Source organism: Grammomys surdaster, unplaced genomic scaffold (genome assembly GCF_004785775.1).
Source record: "Grammomys surdaster isolate TR1022 unplaced genomic scaffold, NIH_TR_1.0 196, whole genome shotgun sequence".
In the NCBI taxonomy this organism is placed as follows: Eukaryota; Metazoa; Chordata; class Mammalia; order Rodentia; family Muridae; genus Grammomys; species Grammomys surdaster.
In genome coordinates this window covers 4,034,858-4,054,340 of record NW_021604641.1, presented here as the reverse complement: position 1 = coordinate 4,054,340, position 19,483 = coordinate 4,034,858, and the positions used below count along the sequence as shown (strand labels likewise).

Genomic DNA, 19,483 nt, shown 5'->3' with positions numbered 1-19,483 from the left:
AGCTGTGAAAGAGTGGAATGGATACAACAGATGCACTAGACAGAAACTCAGTAATAATTTCCTCCTGTCAAAGACTTCAAAAACTTTTTCTGACAGAAAAAAGACTGACCATTACAAAATATGCATGTAAAAGATAATGTGTTGGTGGAGCTCTAGAGAGAGAAGAGACAAAATGAAATTAAATACATCTGTAGGTACCACCTCATGAAAACACATTTGTCTTTGTTTGGCTTTAGGGAATGGACAGCAATACATCTGAATGAACATAGTGATCACTTCCATTACTCCTTCTTCAGTGTAGAGAGACTATTGCAAAATTTTGAGTTAGCTCTACAAAAGGATGCAGTCATCCTTGAAGGTTATTCAGTTTTATTAATGGAATTTTTCAACCAAGGAACTCCTATTATTAAGTAGATTCTTCTGGTCTGTATACATATTTAAATTAAATCTGTAGGAGAGATGTCTCTGTCTTGGAGCCCAAAGAGGTATATATGTGCATGATATTAAGTGCTTTTCTGTTGTTATGTCTTTAAAATCTTCAATAAACCACAACTTAACATGTTCACTGTGTGATGTTAAAAATTGTTTTTGTGTTTGTAGTAGTGTCAATAATTTTGTTTATGTTTGAGTTCTTCAGTTATTTGTACTAGTACAAGTATACATTGATTTTTTAAAAAATCAGAATTACAGTTCAGAAAATTTCATAACTCTATTTGTTATTTAGGGGTAGTACATTATAGAAAGTCAAGTGTAGTTAAATATTCAAACTGTCATTTAAGGTCTGAAAAGTAACCAATTATTCTGAATGGTAATAGTATTTAAATAATTGTTCAAAGAGAAACTTGATTACCTCTTAGTAGATGAGTTTCTTTCAAGTTTCCTTTCTTAATGCTCTTGACAGAACTAGCTCTCAAAATAGGTAGTAATATATTGTGCTAAATTTGAGTAATTGTTTTATACCAGAAGATAGATTTCATAGAAAAGTATACACATTCAGACTTTCAGGTAAAATCTACTACGTGATATTCCATCCTTCATTTGCAAAGACAAATTTGGATCACTTACATATCTTTCATTAACTCCACAGTGGTAAGCAGGAGTTGTGTTTATTTCAGTTTCTTTTCTTTCCCACCCATTCTTGTTGAAGAAATGGATGACTAGACAAAAGTTTCCCCCACAGTCTGGATCTTAGATATCGTTTATTCATCCTTTAGCAACTTTCATTCAGTCAACATTCTTGACTATCAAGAATGCTCCTGGAAGGTGGTGAATAGGTCCAGAGAATTGACCTGAATCAAATCTTTTTCTTTACTGAGCTGTAGGGAGTAAATGGTGAGGTTACAGAAATATCATAATGTCTAAATATCTCTCAGTAATTTTAGCAATTAATACAGCCTAATAACTTTAGAAAATAATTGGCTGGGAATTAAAAATCAGTATGTTTTTAATACTACTTGTTCATTTCCATTTGTATTTAAGGAAACATTTACGAGAACATTTCTTTCTGACCTTTATTATTTTCGACAGTGATAGAGTGAGCTACTAGAGAATACAGAGTAATTTCCCTGAGCATTAACCAGTTTTCACGAAAATAGATTTATTATGTAACCCCCCTAATGAACAATTCTCTTTTGATAACATACTGTATTCAGGGATATAAATGCTCGATCTATTTGATCTATTATACTTAGTAAACTTACTGATGCACAAATGAATTCATTTTGGTTAATAAAAGATTCACAGAATTAACTCTTTAGTAATTCTAAATTGACTATCAGTTTTAATCACTTACAGACTATTGTATTTAACAATATTTGCAGGCTTAATTTGCACGTTTCCTTTTTGATTTCTATTATTTTTCAAATATAATATCTTTACATCATTTACTCTTTCTCTTTCTTCCTTCCAAACTCTTCTATCTACTTATTTTTGTCTCTTTCAAATTTATGGCCTATTTTTCTATTAAATATACATTTCACACACACACACACACACACACAGAGAGAGAGAGAGAGAGAGAGAGAGAGAGAGAGAGAGAGAAAGAGAGAGAGTCTCAGTCTGTAATGTATACATTTTCAATGTTTTTTTTAAAACAAATGCAAAGAAAAAAAGTAAAATAATTGAAAATTTGGCATTTGAAGCATAAATCACGATACAAATTACAAAAAGGACATACATGTAACATGTTTAATAGTATTAAAGGAGAAAAAAATCATTCTGTATCTTTATCCTGAGAAAATATTTCCCCCATAAATGAATATAAGGAAGAGACATATCATCTGTTTTCACAAAATTAATATATGAAGAATTAGTAAAAGAGTAGACTTTTACATATTTTTACTTCCTGAAAGAAAACTATGCATGTGTGGTAATGCATATGATAAATAGCTCAATTTAGCACCCCCCCCAATATAGACGTACAATAGGGTTTGGAATTCTGAATCTGGGAAAATGTGCTGTCACTAGATGTTATGTAAGGAAAATGTTCAAAAAGGCCTTGAGAAGTTGACACCAGATGAAAACTCTTATCTACATGAAGGAGTAAAGAAAGCTGGAAAATTAAACATGGGCCCATAAAAATATGGCTGTACTTTATTTTTCTAACACCCATTTAGAAGACAACTGACTGTGTAAAAGAGAGAAGACTAGATGCAGTCAATACTGAACACATCCTTTCCTTCCCCACTAGCTCGGGCTCTATGTGTTCACACACAGAGTCATCACTGTACCTGTTTCTGAAGTAATGCACTTAGCCCTACAATGACAATAATTTTTCTTTCAGGGTTCTACCAGATGTTGTAGTACTTTCCACACAATTCATATCTATCACAGGCACACACACTCAGAGAGAGAGAGAGAGAGAGAGAGAGAGAGAGAGAGAGAGAGAGAGAGAGAGAGAGAGAGAGAGAGAGAGGCAGAAACAGAGACAGAGACTCATATTCAAGTTATCTCTAACATTTTGAAGGTTGTAGCTTAAATATGGGCTGACAGTGAGATGATATCCTTGCTGCTTTTTTTTCTCTCACCTGAATTCATTTTCTACATAACTTAGCTTCATGTGACTATAGTGGATACTCATAGATGCCAGGAGATATCAGCATGGAAACTACAAGCATTCTGAGTCTCCAGATTACATAAAATTATGTTGCGTAAATTTTTAGCATGAGTTTTTAACCCAATGTGAATAACTTTCATAATGTATTTGAAGAGGAACAGGGCTGGGGGGCATCATATGGGGAGAAATCAGGGGATAAAGTAGGAATATTGGCTGCAGGTGGGGAAGCAATATTTAGAATGTTCTAGAGACCTGGGATGGGTAACGCCCCAGAGGATCTATTGGGGCAACTCTAGCTAAGACTCCTAGAAGTAGAGGGTATGGATCCTTAAGTGGCAACTTCTTGTAGGCAGGCAGAACTCCCAGAGGAGGACTAACAACACCAATCCACACACAAAATCTCAGCCCAAAATGTGTCTGCCCTACAAGATGTGCAAGGTCAAAGATAGAGCAGAGACTGAGGGAATGGGCCAACCAATAACTGGCCCACATTGAGACCCATCCAATAGGCAAGAACCAATTCCTGACACTATTAATGATACTCTGTTATGCTTACAGAGAAGATTCAAGTATAATTGTCCTCATCGCTCCATCCAGCAGCCAATGGAGAGAGATACAGAGCTCACACCCAAACGTTAGATGGAGTTCATGGAGTCTTATGGAAGAGTGGGGAGAAGGACTGAGGGACTATAACAGGACAGAGACAGAAATACCAACATAGTCAACTATCCTGGACCCTTGGGGGAATCCCTGAGACTGAATCACCAGCGAAGGAGCAAACATGGACTGGACCTACATCCCCTACAGATATGTACCAAATGAGCAGCTTGGTCTTCATTTTCTCCCCTGCCCCAACAACTGGAACAGGGGCTAGCCCTCAAAAGGGAAGGGGAAGGTAGAATTGGGGAGGACTTGCATGAGGGGATACTGTGAGGAGAGGAAGGCCTGACATTGGGTTGTAAAGTGGATAATTAAAATATTTGAAGTAATATGTCATAGATTTAATGTTCTGTAGCATCAAGTAATAAGTATGTTGAACTCAAAGCTAGTATCTGTATTAAATATGTTGTTAAACCAAAGATTCAAGTGAAAATACATATTTTTTGCATTTGTGTTATTTGATTATATATATATATATATATATATATATATATAATTATATGAAGTAAAACAAGTCAAAAGCTGTTAGAAAAATTATATACACGCTGTTGATCAAACATGCATAATTCCAGACTTTCACTCACCACTCTAGAGCTTTGAGTCTTGATTTCTTTTTTCTAAAATCATGAGTCCTCAGATAGATAAATATCTCTCAGACTTTTAGATTCATGAAAAAGTGAAAAAAATCATACTCATTAGAGTTGTCAATTTTTAAATCAGTTAGGGTTGACAAATTTCTTTTGGAATAATGATATAAAAGAAGCTAATAACATACAAAGTGTCATTAGTATTTGAAACATTTCATTAAGATGAACATTTTTAACAATAAAAATCAAGGTGCCAAATTCCAAGGATATAAATACTTTACACTGCAAAAATGAGAATACAGTATAAAATTTGCCATATTACTTTTCTCATTTCATTTCATATACTTATCCAAATAATTCCAATTTTTTTAGATCACTTTATGGACTGACACTTAAAATGTATTAAATTATGTGAGTTCTACTCTTTCCTTCATAAATGGTGACCTCTTGTCCTATGTTTATGCAATATATTAAGCCAATGTAATTAATCAACTCTACACTACAGTATGTGAACCAATGTAATTTATGTCAATTTACTAAAACTAAATGAAATTAGAGTTTAAAGAGAGCAAAACTGGGCTGCTAATGTTTGGTAATGCCTTGCCACAAGATATTTTCTGTCCACTGGTAAGTGACAGCACCATTCACATTACTGAAGCTTCTTTCTCTGCAAGCTCAAAAGGGAAGTTGAACTGTGGCAATACTCCTTTTATCTTGAAGGCCAGAAGTGGTTTTGCAAATGTGTGGTATCATTTCCTTCAACAATTCAGTACACGACCAATCTTGAGTTCCTCATTTCTAGACTTGCAGAGGCAGAAACACAGCTCTTCACTTTAATTCCTAGTCTTTTCTTTTTTAAAAGATCTTTGGAAAGATTCACTATAGTGCTTTATTCAGCATGTTTTTCAATGAAATAGTGTTCATCCGTGGGAAAAAAAAGGACTAAGTAAATCCAACCTCTCTTAATCACTGGGACAAAATATGGAAATGTCACTAATTTTTTTCTCTCAATTAAATATGTGTGAATCAAAAGAAAACGCTTTTTTCAAGCTAACGCATGGGTCAGGAAAAGAAGAAACAAGCACTGAGGCCAAAATCAGGTAAAATTAGGGATGTCTCCATCCACTTTGTATTTAAGTAGCATGATTGATGATTATCTGTGAGCTCTTACTTGTTTAAATACTCTGTTGAAAATATATTGATTGGAGTGCAGCAAATGACAGGGGAAGCTTTTTTATTTTTTAAAAAATTATTGCAAGTAAATGTTATTCTAATGTAGTTTCATTTTTCAAATATCAAAAATTTTTAACCACAATTAAGCATTAAAATAAAAATTGATGAAATAGAATTTCAAATACTTAACTACTGTTGAAGTAAAACAGATCATCTGTGGTGCAGTTTATGCAAAGTTCTCTATTTACTGTTTAACTAAAACGTAAGTAAAGGAGATGTATTTCTGAGTGGTGTGTGTGTTTACCAATTCCAAATTTATCTGGCAGGTTAAATAAGACTTCTGGGACATCAGAGTTGTCCTGAATGTATTATTGCTTTTACAGAGCTAAAGAGAAAAGGAATAGACTAAGTCTTCTTCTACAGAGGCCTGACTTCCACGGAGAGACTCATGCCAGTAGATCTGCCCTCTTGGCCAAAGAAACAAGGTGGGGATATCAATTCCTTGTGAGGGTAGTTTTCTTATTCTGTAATTGATGATTAAGGAAAAAAGAAATAAGAATCAATATCCCACTAGAAAAAATTGTTCTCTTATAATTAGTATATATGCCATTTTAAAAGATTTACTGTATAGCCCATAAATTCATGAAAATGCTAATTTGTTAAGTACTGTAAATTTGTCATGTAAAGAGATTATATATTGCTTTACTCAAAAGTATTCTTTTAAATACCTTATGGATGACAGAAAGGAATACACAAAGAAATTTTTGTAATTTGATTTGACATTTTTTTAACTTAAAAAAAGTAGCCTAATATATTAGTTTACAACTGCTCAAATTTTTAATATTTTTAGTTAAAGATATAAAAATATTTCATTCTTTCCTTTATCAGTGTCTCCAATTATATCAAAAACTAGCTCTTTATTTACACCCTTAAGACTAACTAAACTTTATGCACTAAAACGGAAGAAGAAGGAAAAAAAAACAGCACATTGTGGTTACAAATTCAAGGAAGTTTCTTCTTTCTTTTTTTTTTTAAAATGGCTTTGAAAGATGCTGTTTATGGTTTATTATTTGTTGAATTTTTAGAAAAATATAGAATCTCTCTCTTAATCTGATTTCTTTGTTTCTCTTATTTCTTGTACTTTTAATTTAGTACATGATTACTTTTGCTTAAAAACTCAAGCAATTTTGACATTTTGGTGAACCCTAAACTATTTCACTGTTCAGTGGAGAAAATCTAACAGAAAACTTGAGTACTCATGAAGACTCCACTGTTTGACTTGGGAGAGCTTAGACCATGTCAATGGAGAACACTGACTGCAGAGACACAGTAGCCAGATCAGGAGTGAACATTTTGATCATCCATCATCAAATATTTTCTTTTCTGCGCAGAGTCTCGCCTGAAGAAGCAGTGAAATGGGCTGAATCATTTGACAAACTGCTCTCTCATAGAGGTTAGTGGGACTGTTCCCAAACTCTCATTTCTTTATAAAATAAGAAACATAGATACCTGCATTGGTAAAAGCAAATAGTCACCAGATTGCTTATATTAGTAAGTAATTGGCAGTAATCTGAATTCTAGTCAACAGGGATGACCAAGGAAAACTATAGACATCTAAAAGAAAATGTGTTCTTAATTTTCTTGTTTAGAACAGCTTACTATTGGTGAACTCTTATTATGTCTTATTGTTCTAGATAACAACTATAGCATCTAAATTCAAAGTTTTATTTTGAAGTTCCTGACATTTAAAGAGAATTAGTTTTATTGAATGCATATTTAATGTATTGTCCACATTATATTGTTCTTAATGATCAAAATAAATGAAATAGTTTCTTTTGCAGATATTCCAGGGAACCCTCGCAAAGATAGCTTTGTAATAAAATTTTTATGAATTCCTATGTCTCATTCTAACAAAGATCAATTTTGAAAATTATTTCTTTCGTTATTGATATCATAGTAATTATTATATGCTCTATCAATATTTTCCTACAATCACTCCCATGTACGTAGGGAGCCTCTATTCCTCTTTTTCAATTTCACACCCTAATTTTCACTAGTTTTTGTTATATGTGTATGTGTACAACTATTTCTAAGCTAGAATCTTATAGAGAAGATGAATCAGGTATGTATTAAAGCACAGCACTGTGTGCTAGTGGAGGGATAAGGCAGAATCCAAACAAGCTGGGTTCTTCAACAAGTAAATTTGGGTGAGGGCAAGCAGCCAGGTTTTGTGCTTTCTCATCCGTCTATTTCAAGTTCAAAGCAGATCAACTTTTTTTTTTTATTGGATATTTTATTTACATTTCATATGTTATCCCCTTACCCCATCCCCCACCCACCCAGGAATCCCCCATCCCCTTACCCCTTCTCCTTCTTCTCCGTGGATGTAACCCCCACCTACCCCCCCCCCCTCCCACTTCCCCACCCTCAAAATACCCACCCCCTGGGGCGTCTAGCCTTCATGAGGTCAAAGAACTCAGTTCATTATTTACTTTCAATTTCAAAGTCAACAATTTGTACTCACTGTTTGGTAGCAAAACACAGAGTGTATTTATTTATATTTTTTTACTTAACTTTTGAACTGTGAAGTAAAACTTTATCATGACCAGCTAGAAACACAGGAGTCCTCAGTCACAGCTTTTTTGTCCACTCATTAATGCTATGTCTTAACTTACTCTTTGAAACACCATCTCTTTAGTTTTTCTTCCCAGACCATTCTAAGATGATGCCAGGCAACCACTTTACACCTAACCATGGCAAGACTCAGTGGGCTTACTAACCCCAAATGTATGCTAGTGGAAATATTTCTCGGGCTGGAAAGATAGCTCAGAGGTTAAGAGCACTGACTGCTCTTCCAGAGGTCCTCAGTTTAATTCCCAGAAACCACATGGTGGCTCAAAACCATCTGTAATGGGATCCAATGTCCTCTTCTAGTGTGTCTGAAGACAGTTACAGTGTACTCATATAAAGAAAGTAAGTCAAAAAGAAGAAAGAAAAATATTTCTCATGATCAAGGGAACTTAACATGGAATACCAGAAATTCTCCAGTAGGAAAACACAATTTCCCTTGTATTTTCTCATATTCTGATATGAGCATAATACCAAACATTTCCCTTGTTTATTGTGGACATTTAAAATTCTTTCTTCTATGCTGGACAAAGTCTCATACCCCTATAATCCATGTACTATGGAACTGAGAATTGGAGGACCAGATTTAAGATTAGCATTGTTTGCATAGTAGATTTGACATAGTCAGTCTGGGTCACATAATACCCCGATTCAAACTATTAAACACACACATACACACACACACACACACACACACACACACACACACATATACAGACACACACACACACACACACTATATATATATATATATATATATATATATATATATATGTTGGTAACCATCACTCTGTTATATGTATAGAACATACAAGTCATTCACTTCCAATATTATTAAATTTATACTGAATCAAATTTATACTATAATATTTTCTCTCTGTTTATTGTATATATTCTACTCTCAATTTCTATTAGTGTATAGTTACAACTCTATCTTCTACTTCTGAGATGAACTTCTTTATATTCCATGTGAATCCTCTGTCTTTATACCTGTATTATTCAACATCTTCCCATTTAACCTATATAGCTGCAGATTACAATACTTCATCCTACTTACAGGGATATTCCATTATAAATGCATATCACATTTTCGTTGATGAAAACCTATGTCAATTTTATGTCCTAAACATTGTGTGTGTGTTTGTATGTGTTTGCTGTGAATATTTTACTTGAGACACACAATGATTTTGTAATTCCAACTTATAATATCTTTCCTTTTTAAAATTTTCTTCCAGTGAACCTCTTGTTCATATTACAGTTTAGTCTCAATTAATGAAAATCATTTTAAAGAATAAAATTATTTTTCTATAATTTAATGCTGATTTGATGGAAGTAAACATAGACAGTTTCATCTGTGGTGCCTCCCAGGGACATACAGAGAAAAATATTAAGTGTTTGTAGTAAAACTAAATTTGTTTCTAGAAAAGTTATGCAGATGCTCCTCTGAGGCATGAGATATCTCCTTATATGGCTACATAAGCTCAATTATGCTCCATTATTGCATTGGATTTCAATGACCATAACTGCAAACTTATGATTTTTAATTTCTCAAAACAACAGATTCAAAAAGTATTAAGTGGCATGATAAATTAGAAAAACAATAAATAGTGCCAATTATATAAATACAAATTACTTCTAAAATAAATTATGGTAATTATAACATTTAAGCAATCTTTTTCTGTTTCTAGTAGGTTATAAATTAGACAACAAAGAGGTTGGGATCTCAACTTGAAGTGATGTTTAAACTAGATTTATTACTCTAAATCACAAATTGTTATTTAACAATTTCATCATACTCTCATCATCCAAAATGCAGAAATGTTTAGGACACAGATTAGTCCTCATTCTGAAATTCTGTAATTCGGTCTGTAATTCCCATTTAAAAGTACTGAAAACCAAATCTGTTAAATTAAATCTGATACTTGTTTTTTTTCCCCTAATGGTGGAAATATTAACAAGGTGCAAATTCCTCACAAGTTAAGTGCAAAAAAATGTAGTGCAAATTTTAAAAAGTCATAATTCATCTACCTGAATATTAAAATAACCTCTTATGGCCAAAGTACTAAATAATTATAATAAATTCACAAATTATGCTACTAATATTCTTTACTTAATCATTTTCCACTGTAATGATAATTGTAACACTATGAAGCTTCAAATAATTATCTAAAGTACTTTTGGTTATAATATTAAAATTAGTTAAATTCTCATAATTTGACACCATGATGGGAAAATAGGAATGATGGGAATACATGCATACCTACATTTCAAAAACAATCTTGATCCTTCAAATTTTATATAATTTCCTTTGATTTAAATGGGTTGATTACTCAAGTTCAGTATGCTATATCTGTACAAATGTATTAAAACATTAAATTTAGTCAAACAGGAGATTAAGTTATATATCAAACAAGGAGCAGTTGCAATCTGAATGTAGTGTTTCTAAAATGAGCTATTCTGAAAACCAACAAAGACTAACTAGAAGTATTAGCCCTACCAATAGAATCACAGGATAGGTAGCTTTTAATGTAGTTTCAGATGATAAATGGAAGTTCATTAGCTGGACAAAATTCAAGTGAAGATCCAAGCAGGCAGGTAGTCTAGGCTTAAGACTTTACATTGACTGACTGATGTGGAGAATTTAGAACAAAGTATTTCTTTACTGAAATAAGTTACTTAAAAGGGGGAGAGTAAACAAAAATTGACAGAAAGGTCCCTCAATTTTTCTATTTCCACCTTGTATAAAAGGTGTTTAGATATGTATCTTTAAAATATTTCTCTGTATTTATTTATTTTAATATTTATGTGTACGAATGTTTTGTTTGTATGCAAGTATGTACACCACATGAGTAAGAATAGAGCTTCCTGTTCCCTGGGACTGGAGTTAAAAATGATGTGGAGACTTCATATGGGTTCTGGGAAATGAACCTGGGTTCTCTGCAAAAGCTGCCAGTTTCCTGAACTGTTAAGACAACTCTACAGCTCAACTGTGATGACTTCCTTATATTTTTGGTTATGAGCCTAGGCTTTAACAGGTGAGCCATCTCTCCAACCCAATAAAGAATACAGATGACTTCCTTATTCATAGTTTAATTTTAAAAATTGAAAAGAGTTTTAGTTAATATATCAAAATGGTTTAATTAATTTTATTATGTATCATATTAATGTAAAGTATTATTTGTAGGAAAAATTAAATGTAGAGAGCAAAAACTCAATGTGTGAGCATCAAAACCTTCCAAAGCACAAGTGTGCTCTAAAATAGATTTCTATTTAAATGAGCTCAATATTATATTGCAAATTTTAACAGAGCAGAATCCAACAATCACTTTTGTTCTTTATTTGTTTCTATGACAATGTTCAGATATATTTATTCAAAATCTTTGTATATTGGAAATTTGTCTGACATTGAAAAATGAATGACAGAAAACTATAATTTAAACAAATGTATTTAGTAATCTACAAATGCTTTTTAGGAAATTAAAATTTCTTCATTTATCAAAAATTCTGTCAGTGTAGCTGACATTCATAGTCATTAATTTCAAATTACATTGACAATCTTTTTAGAAATGAAACTTACCTTTATGAATATGAATATTATATATATTATATATAGAATAATGCACATTAAATATTATATATCTGTATTATACATACATACACTTAGAGAAAGAATACATTTTTATAATTTTATATAATGCAAAGGACAAAAAGTTTAGATAACAATGAACAAAACACTAAAAAATCAATTTGAAGACAAACTTTGGTAGAATTTTTTGTTGGAGAGCTACCTCTGATGGACAGAAAGGTAGAAACTCAACAATTGACTGCCTACAAGTTTTTTTCAATTAAAAATTATATCCTGAGTGTAAAGCCATGTTGGAAGGAAATTTGATGATCTTACTGAGATAGTAATTGCGGATGCATATTGTAGAGTGGGAGGGTGAAGCAGAGAAGGACAATCCAATGGTATCTATCTGGGTTTTCTCTGCATTAACTAGAAGATAATGTAACAGGTTACAGTTAGAGACGGTTTAGTGGACATAAAGCCTTATAAGTTTTTAAGAGTTTCGTAGTCCTTATATCTAGAATATGTAAATGACTATATGCAAACTCTGACAGAGGAATTTCTGTGAGAGGTATCTGCCAACTATAAAATACTTCACTGCTTATTTTAATATGCAGTCTTTTTCTAGCCACTGCAAATATTCACAATATGTTTAATTCTTTTCATTATGATTAGTTTATTGGAGACTTTTATACCTGCAGTTGTGGCTCTGATAAATATTTTGCTGCAGACTATTTGTAATATGGAAAGATAAAAACAGGCTGTGCCAGTCTTTGGATTTAAAGATATCAACTGAAGAAAGTATGTAAAATATTAGTTTCAGACTTTAAGTAGTGGCAGCAAGGAAACTGATGCTTCACTTTAGAGGAAGGAAATGAGTATTACTTATTATAGTTCTTCAAGTCATTTTTTTTTCAATGTTAATTTTTTATTTTGATTTGAACTATTTTTTCCTTTTATTATTGAATATTTTATTTATTTATAATACAAATGTCATCTTCTTTCCCCACTTCCCCTCTCTAGAACCCCCTATCCCATTCTCCCTCCTCCTTTATGCTTTTATACCATTTTGATTACATTCACATATTAAGGTCAGTTTTAAGTTGAGAGTCTAGCAATACAATAGATGTAAATAGTCAAGGAACAAACAAATATAATAAACACAAATAGTCGAAGAACAAGCAAGGCAATAAACTCAATTACATGAACACTCCTGTCACTAAAATTTAGATTCTTGTCTGAAATTACTTCTTTGTTCTAGCCTAACGTCAGATTCCTTCCTGAAGCCTATAAATTTCTACTTCTACCAGTTTTCTGTACTATAGGGGGTTCTAGTGTCTCATAAAGTCAAATTTTTGACTCAAGATTACAATTATCAGTGGTTTTATAATCTGGCCAAAGGATAGAAATTTTAAAAATTCATATTTAATTTAAAAATGGATCACACTTTTAAGTCATTATTGCAAAGGAAATTTGCACTCTATGGCGGCTCAGATCTATTAACTTAAGTGTTAGAGGAGAAACAATTCCCTCTGATACTTAGGATTTTATAGTATACCTAGGCTTCCTGTTTCAGAGTTTCTTGACTTGTTGTTTCATATGCTTTCTTGGCATCTGAAAAATGTTACAACAGATGTAAGTGGTTCAATTTAGAAACAGAATTATAAGCATTTCATGTTTGTATGACACATGGAGCCTGCTTCTTCCAGTGTGAATTCTGGTCCCAGGTTCCCTTCAAGCACTTCTGGCAGCTATATTCACCACTTCCACTTTTGGAGGGCTCTCTGAGACATTGCTGCCTCTGAGTGAGAAGTGGTCCCCTTGTGGTCTAACCTAACAGAGCCATCCAGAGTAAGAGGAACAAGATGTTCAAAGTTACCAACTTTGCCTGAATAAAGTTTTTAAACACAACTTAAAATTCAAACAAATCAATGCTTCCATTACTTTATTCACTCCTTCTCCTGAGTTAAGATTTATTTGTCACCTGTATATTATGTCACCAAAAGTCATTCTCTTGAGTGAGCATGTCATGAGGTCTCATGGCACATCAGGTAGCACTTTCTTTGATATTCTCACTTAATTTTGAGTATTTGTACCAGCTAACCACTGGGACAGAGCTTTGTGCATTGTAACAGAGAACAGCAACTAACAAAGCCAAACTTCCTTCTTTGTGCTCTTGTGAAGGACTATATGTGAAAATGGTTACTTTTTTTCTAGAAAACTTCTGCTTAAAGATAATGCAAGCTGATTCCACATGCTATTCAAAACATAACAAAGGAACTCTTACATTATCTTTGTTTTTTCCTTGGTAGACATAGATCTGTTTTTTCTACTAATATGTATATTTATCAACTGTTATTCTTTGTCTTTATGGTCATTTACTGGTGAAAGTCATTTAATAATACATAAAATAAGCCTGAGCTCAGTCTCCCATGCTCTCTTATTGTAAAGAGGAAATCAGGTGTCTGATGTACATTTTATCTATAAATATACAGGATTTAATCTTGTATGATGGAATGTATATAACTATAATAACAAAAGGAACAACAGTGCTTCAAGTCCTTAGAAATACTTCGCAATCAAGTCCTTAGAAGTCCTCAGAACTTCTGTTATAAGTAATGTTTCTGTATTTGAGTGTCGAACACAGACCTAAAGCTCATACTATGTGACTGTCAAGATTTTTCCTTTGAATAACAATTTCAGATATATCACTCAAGGATCCTTCCCTCTAGATATTATTTCAAAGATGTTATAGCAATTAAAACTCTTAATATGAAAGGTAATTGCTCTGTTCTGAAATGAAGACAGTTACTGATTAACTGATATTATTCATGCTTTAAGTATTCAGTCTGTTTCTACATGACAAATAAAAAGTAATTGGAAAAACTTATTACTCATTTACTGGGTAATAATAACTACTTGAAAAACAAATCGACAAACATTTGGTTCTTATTTCCAAATTACATAAGACTAGAATAGAAAATTTTATTAGTGCAATATAACAGGTACTTGATTTTTACAAGTATAACAGGAAACTTTGCTTCCATTTGTATTTAAATTATAACAGAAGAGTGAGTAAGATCAAGAAAAAAAACACTGTTTAGTGTTTTAGTACATAAGGAAATAGATAGGAAACGTGAAATAAATAGAATAAGCCCACTTTTTAATCACTATAGTGAATAATTTCCATATGACTTTTCTACAGGTTTTATAAATAAAATTATCTGGAAATGCTCCCAAAATATCTTCTTGGTCTAGAATCCAATTATTTTCTAATACATATTTGAAAAGTTTCTATAGCAATTGAGTTTATCTAAACTATTCCATTAAGTATGTCACTACATTGAGTTTCAATAGAAAATAAGAAATTTGTGAGTAAACACAAAGACCCTTTATGATCTGGCAATATGCATTAGAGAAAACTGTAGATGACATACATACTCTAAGAATCAAGTCTAAGAAAACTGGAGAATGATTTGAACAAAAAGTCGAAACTTTTTAGAAATTTGAAAGACAAAGTAAGTATGGGGTAAAATCAACTGCTTTCCTTCGTTTCAATCATTTGTTAGTAGACCACAAAGATGTTTTCTCACTCATTCATTGGTTCAGTAGTTTTGTTTTAATTCTGATCAGAAGCTGGTGGTAAAGGCCTACATCTCAGTCCTAGCCTCTTAATTTTTTAGATTATAATTTCATAGTGTTTTTCCTTTTGTAGGCAGAGATATGCCCTACATCTCAAATTAGCTTTAACTAAGAAGTTATGAACGTTGCCTTCTTGTTTTCTTTCAAGTTTATAGCAGATGGTAAAGACCGAATAAAGACAAAGAAACACAGCTAAAGACTATTCCATATGTCTTTGATCTTAGTCAAAAAATACAAAAAGAATTTTCCCTCTGTTGCCAACCAGTAGCTGACCAATGTTTATTTAACTTATTTTTAAAGTTATCATCTTGATTTTCTCTGCCATTGTATATATTGAGAGAAGGTAGCATTTTGCTTTCCACTGATTAAAGGAAGAAATCCTTGCACAGCAGTAGTGACACAAACGTTAATATTCAAGGAAGAGAAGGAATGCAAGTAACAACACTCATGGCAGCTGGTCCAACTAGCCAACTCCAAGAAAAGCAGGACATTTTGATAGCTGATTCTGTTACTTCATTTTGACAGCTCCTAGTGATTAAAAATATTAAGGCCAGATATCCATCAATTTTGCTATGGAAACTTGTATATTTTCCATACTTGGACATAATGCGCCATTGATAAAAATTTGTCCAAAACCTTGTTCATTTTTTTTCTGAGAAAAGCACATTGCTCAGAGTGAGAAATAAATCTGTAAAATAATTTACTGTCTGAGCTAGCAAAATAAAGGGAGCAACTAAATGTCACTAACTTGACCCTATTGCCTGCTTCTCTGTGGTTAGTTTATTGACCCATTCAGAAAACTCTGACCTCGAGCTTGTAAATGGAGTTGTGTTTAAACTGAAGTCTTATAACATGTAAGGACCACATATGCCTTCTATATCCACGTACAAGTTGGTTGAAGTCTCAAGGTATTATCACAAGGTATTTTAGCCTGGCATTTTATTTCTTTCTTTATAAACATGTAATTACCAAATTGTGGTATTCAGGGTCCCTTTGCTATAAAAAGCAGAATCTTGCTTGCATAGTGTAATCTCAGTGGAAGTACAGTAGCAGGAACTTAGCCTACATTTTATTATGAGTGTGGGCAGCCTTCCATTGTTCAATTCCTGAGTGATGTTGTTTCCTGGGTCTTTTTATGATGACTACTAATTTCTTATAATTCCAATGTATTAACAAGATTGATTACATCCTAATCTAATGTCATAATATTCTATGACAATACAGATGAATTCTGTGTGGTGGACTGATAAATGAGAATACATGAAGCATAATTTGGGGGTTTAATTGCTTCCTGTTATTGCTATATCAATTTTCCGAATTAATGGCAACTTAAGCCCAAATCCATTCTGAAAGCTCTGTATTTGAGAAACCAAGTATAAGTGCTATGTCAACAAAATCAAAGTGCTATTAGGCAATTATTTTTTCTACAATATCTAAGGGAAAAATCTCTTTATCACTCACTTTGGTCATTAACAAGTTCTCCATAATTTTACAACAAAGTCTTTATTCTTTGCCCAACAACAGAAGAAAATCTCACATTTGAGATTCCACAAGTTCCTTGGTTATTATCTGCCATCCTCCAGATTTAAGGGGGAAAAATAGATAAAATTTCTTTTTTTTCCTCTTCCATCCTTAAGGACTAGTAATTAACTTGGATCTATCTGGCTAGTCTTCTCACATCAGATTCTTAGCAAAGTCACATCTTCAAAGTTTCTTTGTCTATGTCAGGTAATATATCTCCAGATAGTGAAGTTTTTGCATCTCTTGAGATCAAACCCATGAGTTTGTATGTACCATACAGAGCTCTATGACTAAGATTACCAGTCCTAAAATCTAAACCCTTTGAAAATCATAACTCTTATATTTCAGATTATAATGTGCCAGGATAATATTACTTGTGTACTTGAAATGTGTTGGATAGACTTTTCTACACCTGTCAATTATGTTGATTTAGGGAACAATATATAAGTAAAAGCTTTATGTATTCTCATTACCTACTCAACCTTAAATAACACCATATATTTGAAATTTTATATATTTCTAATTACTGAGCACTTAATAGTTATGAGATGAAAATAGTCCTGCTTTTAAAGACATCTTAACTGACAAATATATTTTACTCAGCATTCTTGTGCTTAACTTCTGCCTGCACACATCCTTTATGATCATCATTTTGACTTGTACTCAGTAGCTGTTTAGCTCATCATCAATAGATAAATAATTTCATCTCATATCTTACTATTTAGCTTTGCCCTGCTATATGTTAGCAAAATTAAGCCCGCTTCCTCCATGTAGCTTAATAATCATTTATTTATGTTTCTTTCTATGTGATGATATTTTACATAATAAATAAAGATTGAGTTCTATTACCTAGAATATTTGTAGCATAGTATACAATAAACAATTTCTCACTAAATTAATGATTTGTTCAATAGGGAGTCGTGAATATAAACAAGTATTTTTAATAGGTAAATTCACCAACATTTTGATTTCATTATAGAATTAGGAGGATTCTTGAGTACATTCATGTGATGTGCTAGGAGAAGTAGTGTATTTCTGGGAAAATCTTCGAAGTTGTTTAAAGCAAAACTGGCATAGAATCATGAATACTTAAAGGTGATGTTTTTATTGTGTTAGAATATCAAGGGTCTAGGTCTTACTAGAAAACTCATTAAATGTGGCCCAACTTAATTACAGATATAGAAATAAAGGTATTGCAGAAACTCTTTACCTTTTCTTAATACACAAGACAGATATCAAGATAAAGTAAAACATTTAATCCTAAAGCATGAAATTGGAATACAGAGTATATATTTAGTAACATCAAATTGACAAAGTTTAATTTCTCATATTTGACATTTTTAAAATATCAAACAATTATGTTTTACCTTTTATATTCTATGTAGCTATGGTTTTATCAATATTATGCTTTTTAGAGAAACTATTCCTTAATTTTGTATTCAAATATGGACACCAATAAAGATACTAACATAAAAAGAGACTATCTCATGGGGCTCCAACATTAGACAAAGAACTACAGGCAACTAAGAAATATTCAGAGTATGAGAAATAGTCTTTCCCAAGGAAGATTTCTTCATGGTTATATAATATTAAGTAGTCAGTGTTGAAATGAATGACACACAAGTAACATTCTACTGATTGAGCAGGTTAAGTTGTATTTGTATATTTAGGCATATATGTCAACAACTGAAGTAAAAGAGTCGGTAAAATCTAGAGAGATAAATGAAATAAGCATACAACCATTTGAAAGGATGTAACAAAAGGAGAAATAATGTAGTTATTTTAATTTCAAAATGTAAAATGGAATATGGTCAGTTCTAGGTTGAGGAACTAGCAATACAATAGATGCAAACAGTCAAGGAACAAGCAAGACAGTAAACACAGACAAAGAATAAGCAAGGCAATGAACAAAGTTCCATGAACACTCCTGTGATCATTATTTCCAGGGGTTTATCAGGATGACCAAAATATCTCAGCCTACTTCCCTATCCTAGCCCAAAGTCATTTTCATGCCTGAAGCCTATTTCCTTGTTCTAGTCTAAAATTTAGATCCCTGCCTGAGATTACTTCTTTGTTCTAGCCTAATATCAGATTCCTGCCTGAAGCCTACTTCTTTGCCCTTGGCCAATGTCATATCTCTGCCAAGCAGCCCATTTCCTCAACCTAGAACTAACCTTAGTACTTGCATGTAATTAAAATTGTATAAAAGCAAAAAGGCAAGAGGTGGGGGGGATGGAATAGGAGTTTTCTAGGGAGGGGGAATGAGGAAAGGGGATGGCATCTGAAATGTAAATAAATAGAATATCCAGTTAAAAATAAATAAATAAAAATGTAATATCATAAATTTAAAAAAGCCTCTTTCTCTCCAGCTCCCTGCTCTGCCTCTCTCTGTCACTCTCTGTCTCTTTCTCTGTCTCTCTCTCTGTCTCTCTCTGTCTCTCTCTCTGTGTCTCTCTCTCTGTCTCTCTCTGTCTCTCTCTCTGTGTCTCTCTCTGTGTCTCTCTCTGTCTCTGTCTCTGTCTCTCTCTCTGTCTCTCTGTCTCTCTCTCTCTCTGTCTCTCTCTCTCTCTCTCTCTCTCTCTTTCTCTCTCTCTCTCTCTCTCCCTGTGTGTGTGTGTGTGTGTGTGTGTGTGTGTGTGTGTTGGCATCTGA

The 19,483-nt window shown here is 32.8% G+C and overlaps 1 protein-coding gene across 2 annotated transcripts in view; it reads left to right on the top strand.

Moving 5' to 3' along the window:
• Positions 1-5,085: 5,085 nt before the first annotated feature.
• The window catches only part of Rgs18 (regulator of G protein signaling 18), a 23,327-nt gene continuing 8,929 nt past the window's right edge, over positions 5,086-19,483 (top strand). The window contains exons 1-3 of one of the 2 annotated variants that reach the window (XM_028769960.1): positions 5,086-5,402; positions 5,859-5,960; positions 6,867-6,928. In XM_028769960.1, coding sequence (XP_028625793.1) covers positions 5,284-5,402; positions 5,859-5,960; positions 6,867-6,928 — 283 coding nt within the window. In that variant the 5' untranslated portion in view covers positions 5,086-5,283. The remainder of the gene's footprint in view (positions 5,403-5,858; positions 5,961-6,866; positions 6,929-19,483) is intronic. The other variant, XM_028769961.1, reaches the window with a different exon arrangement.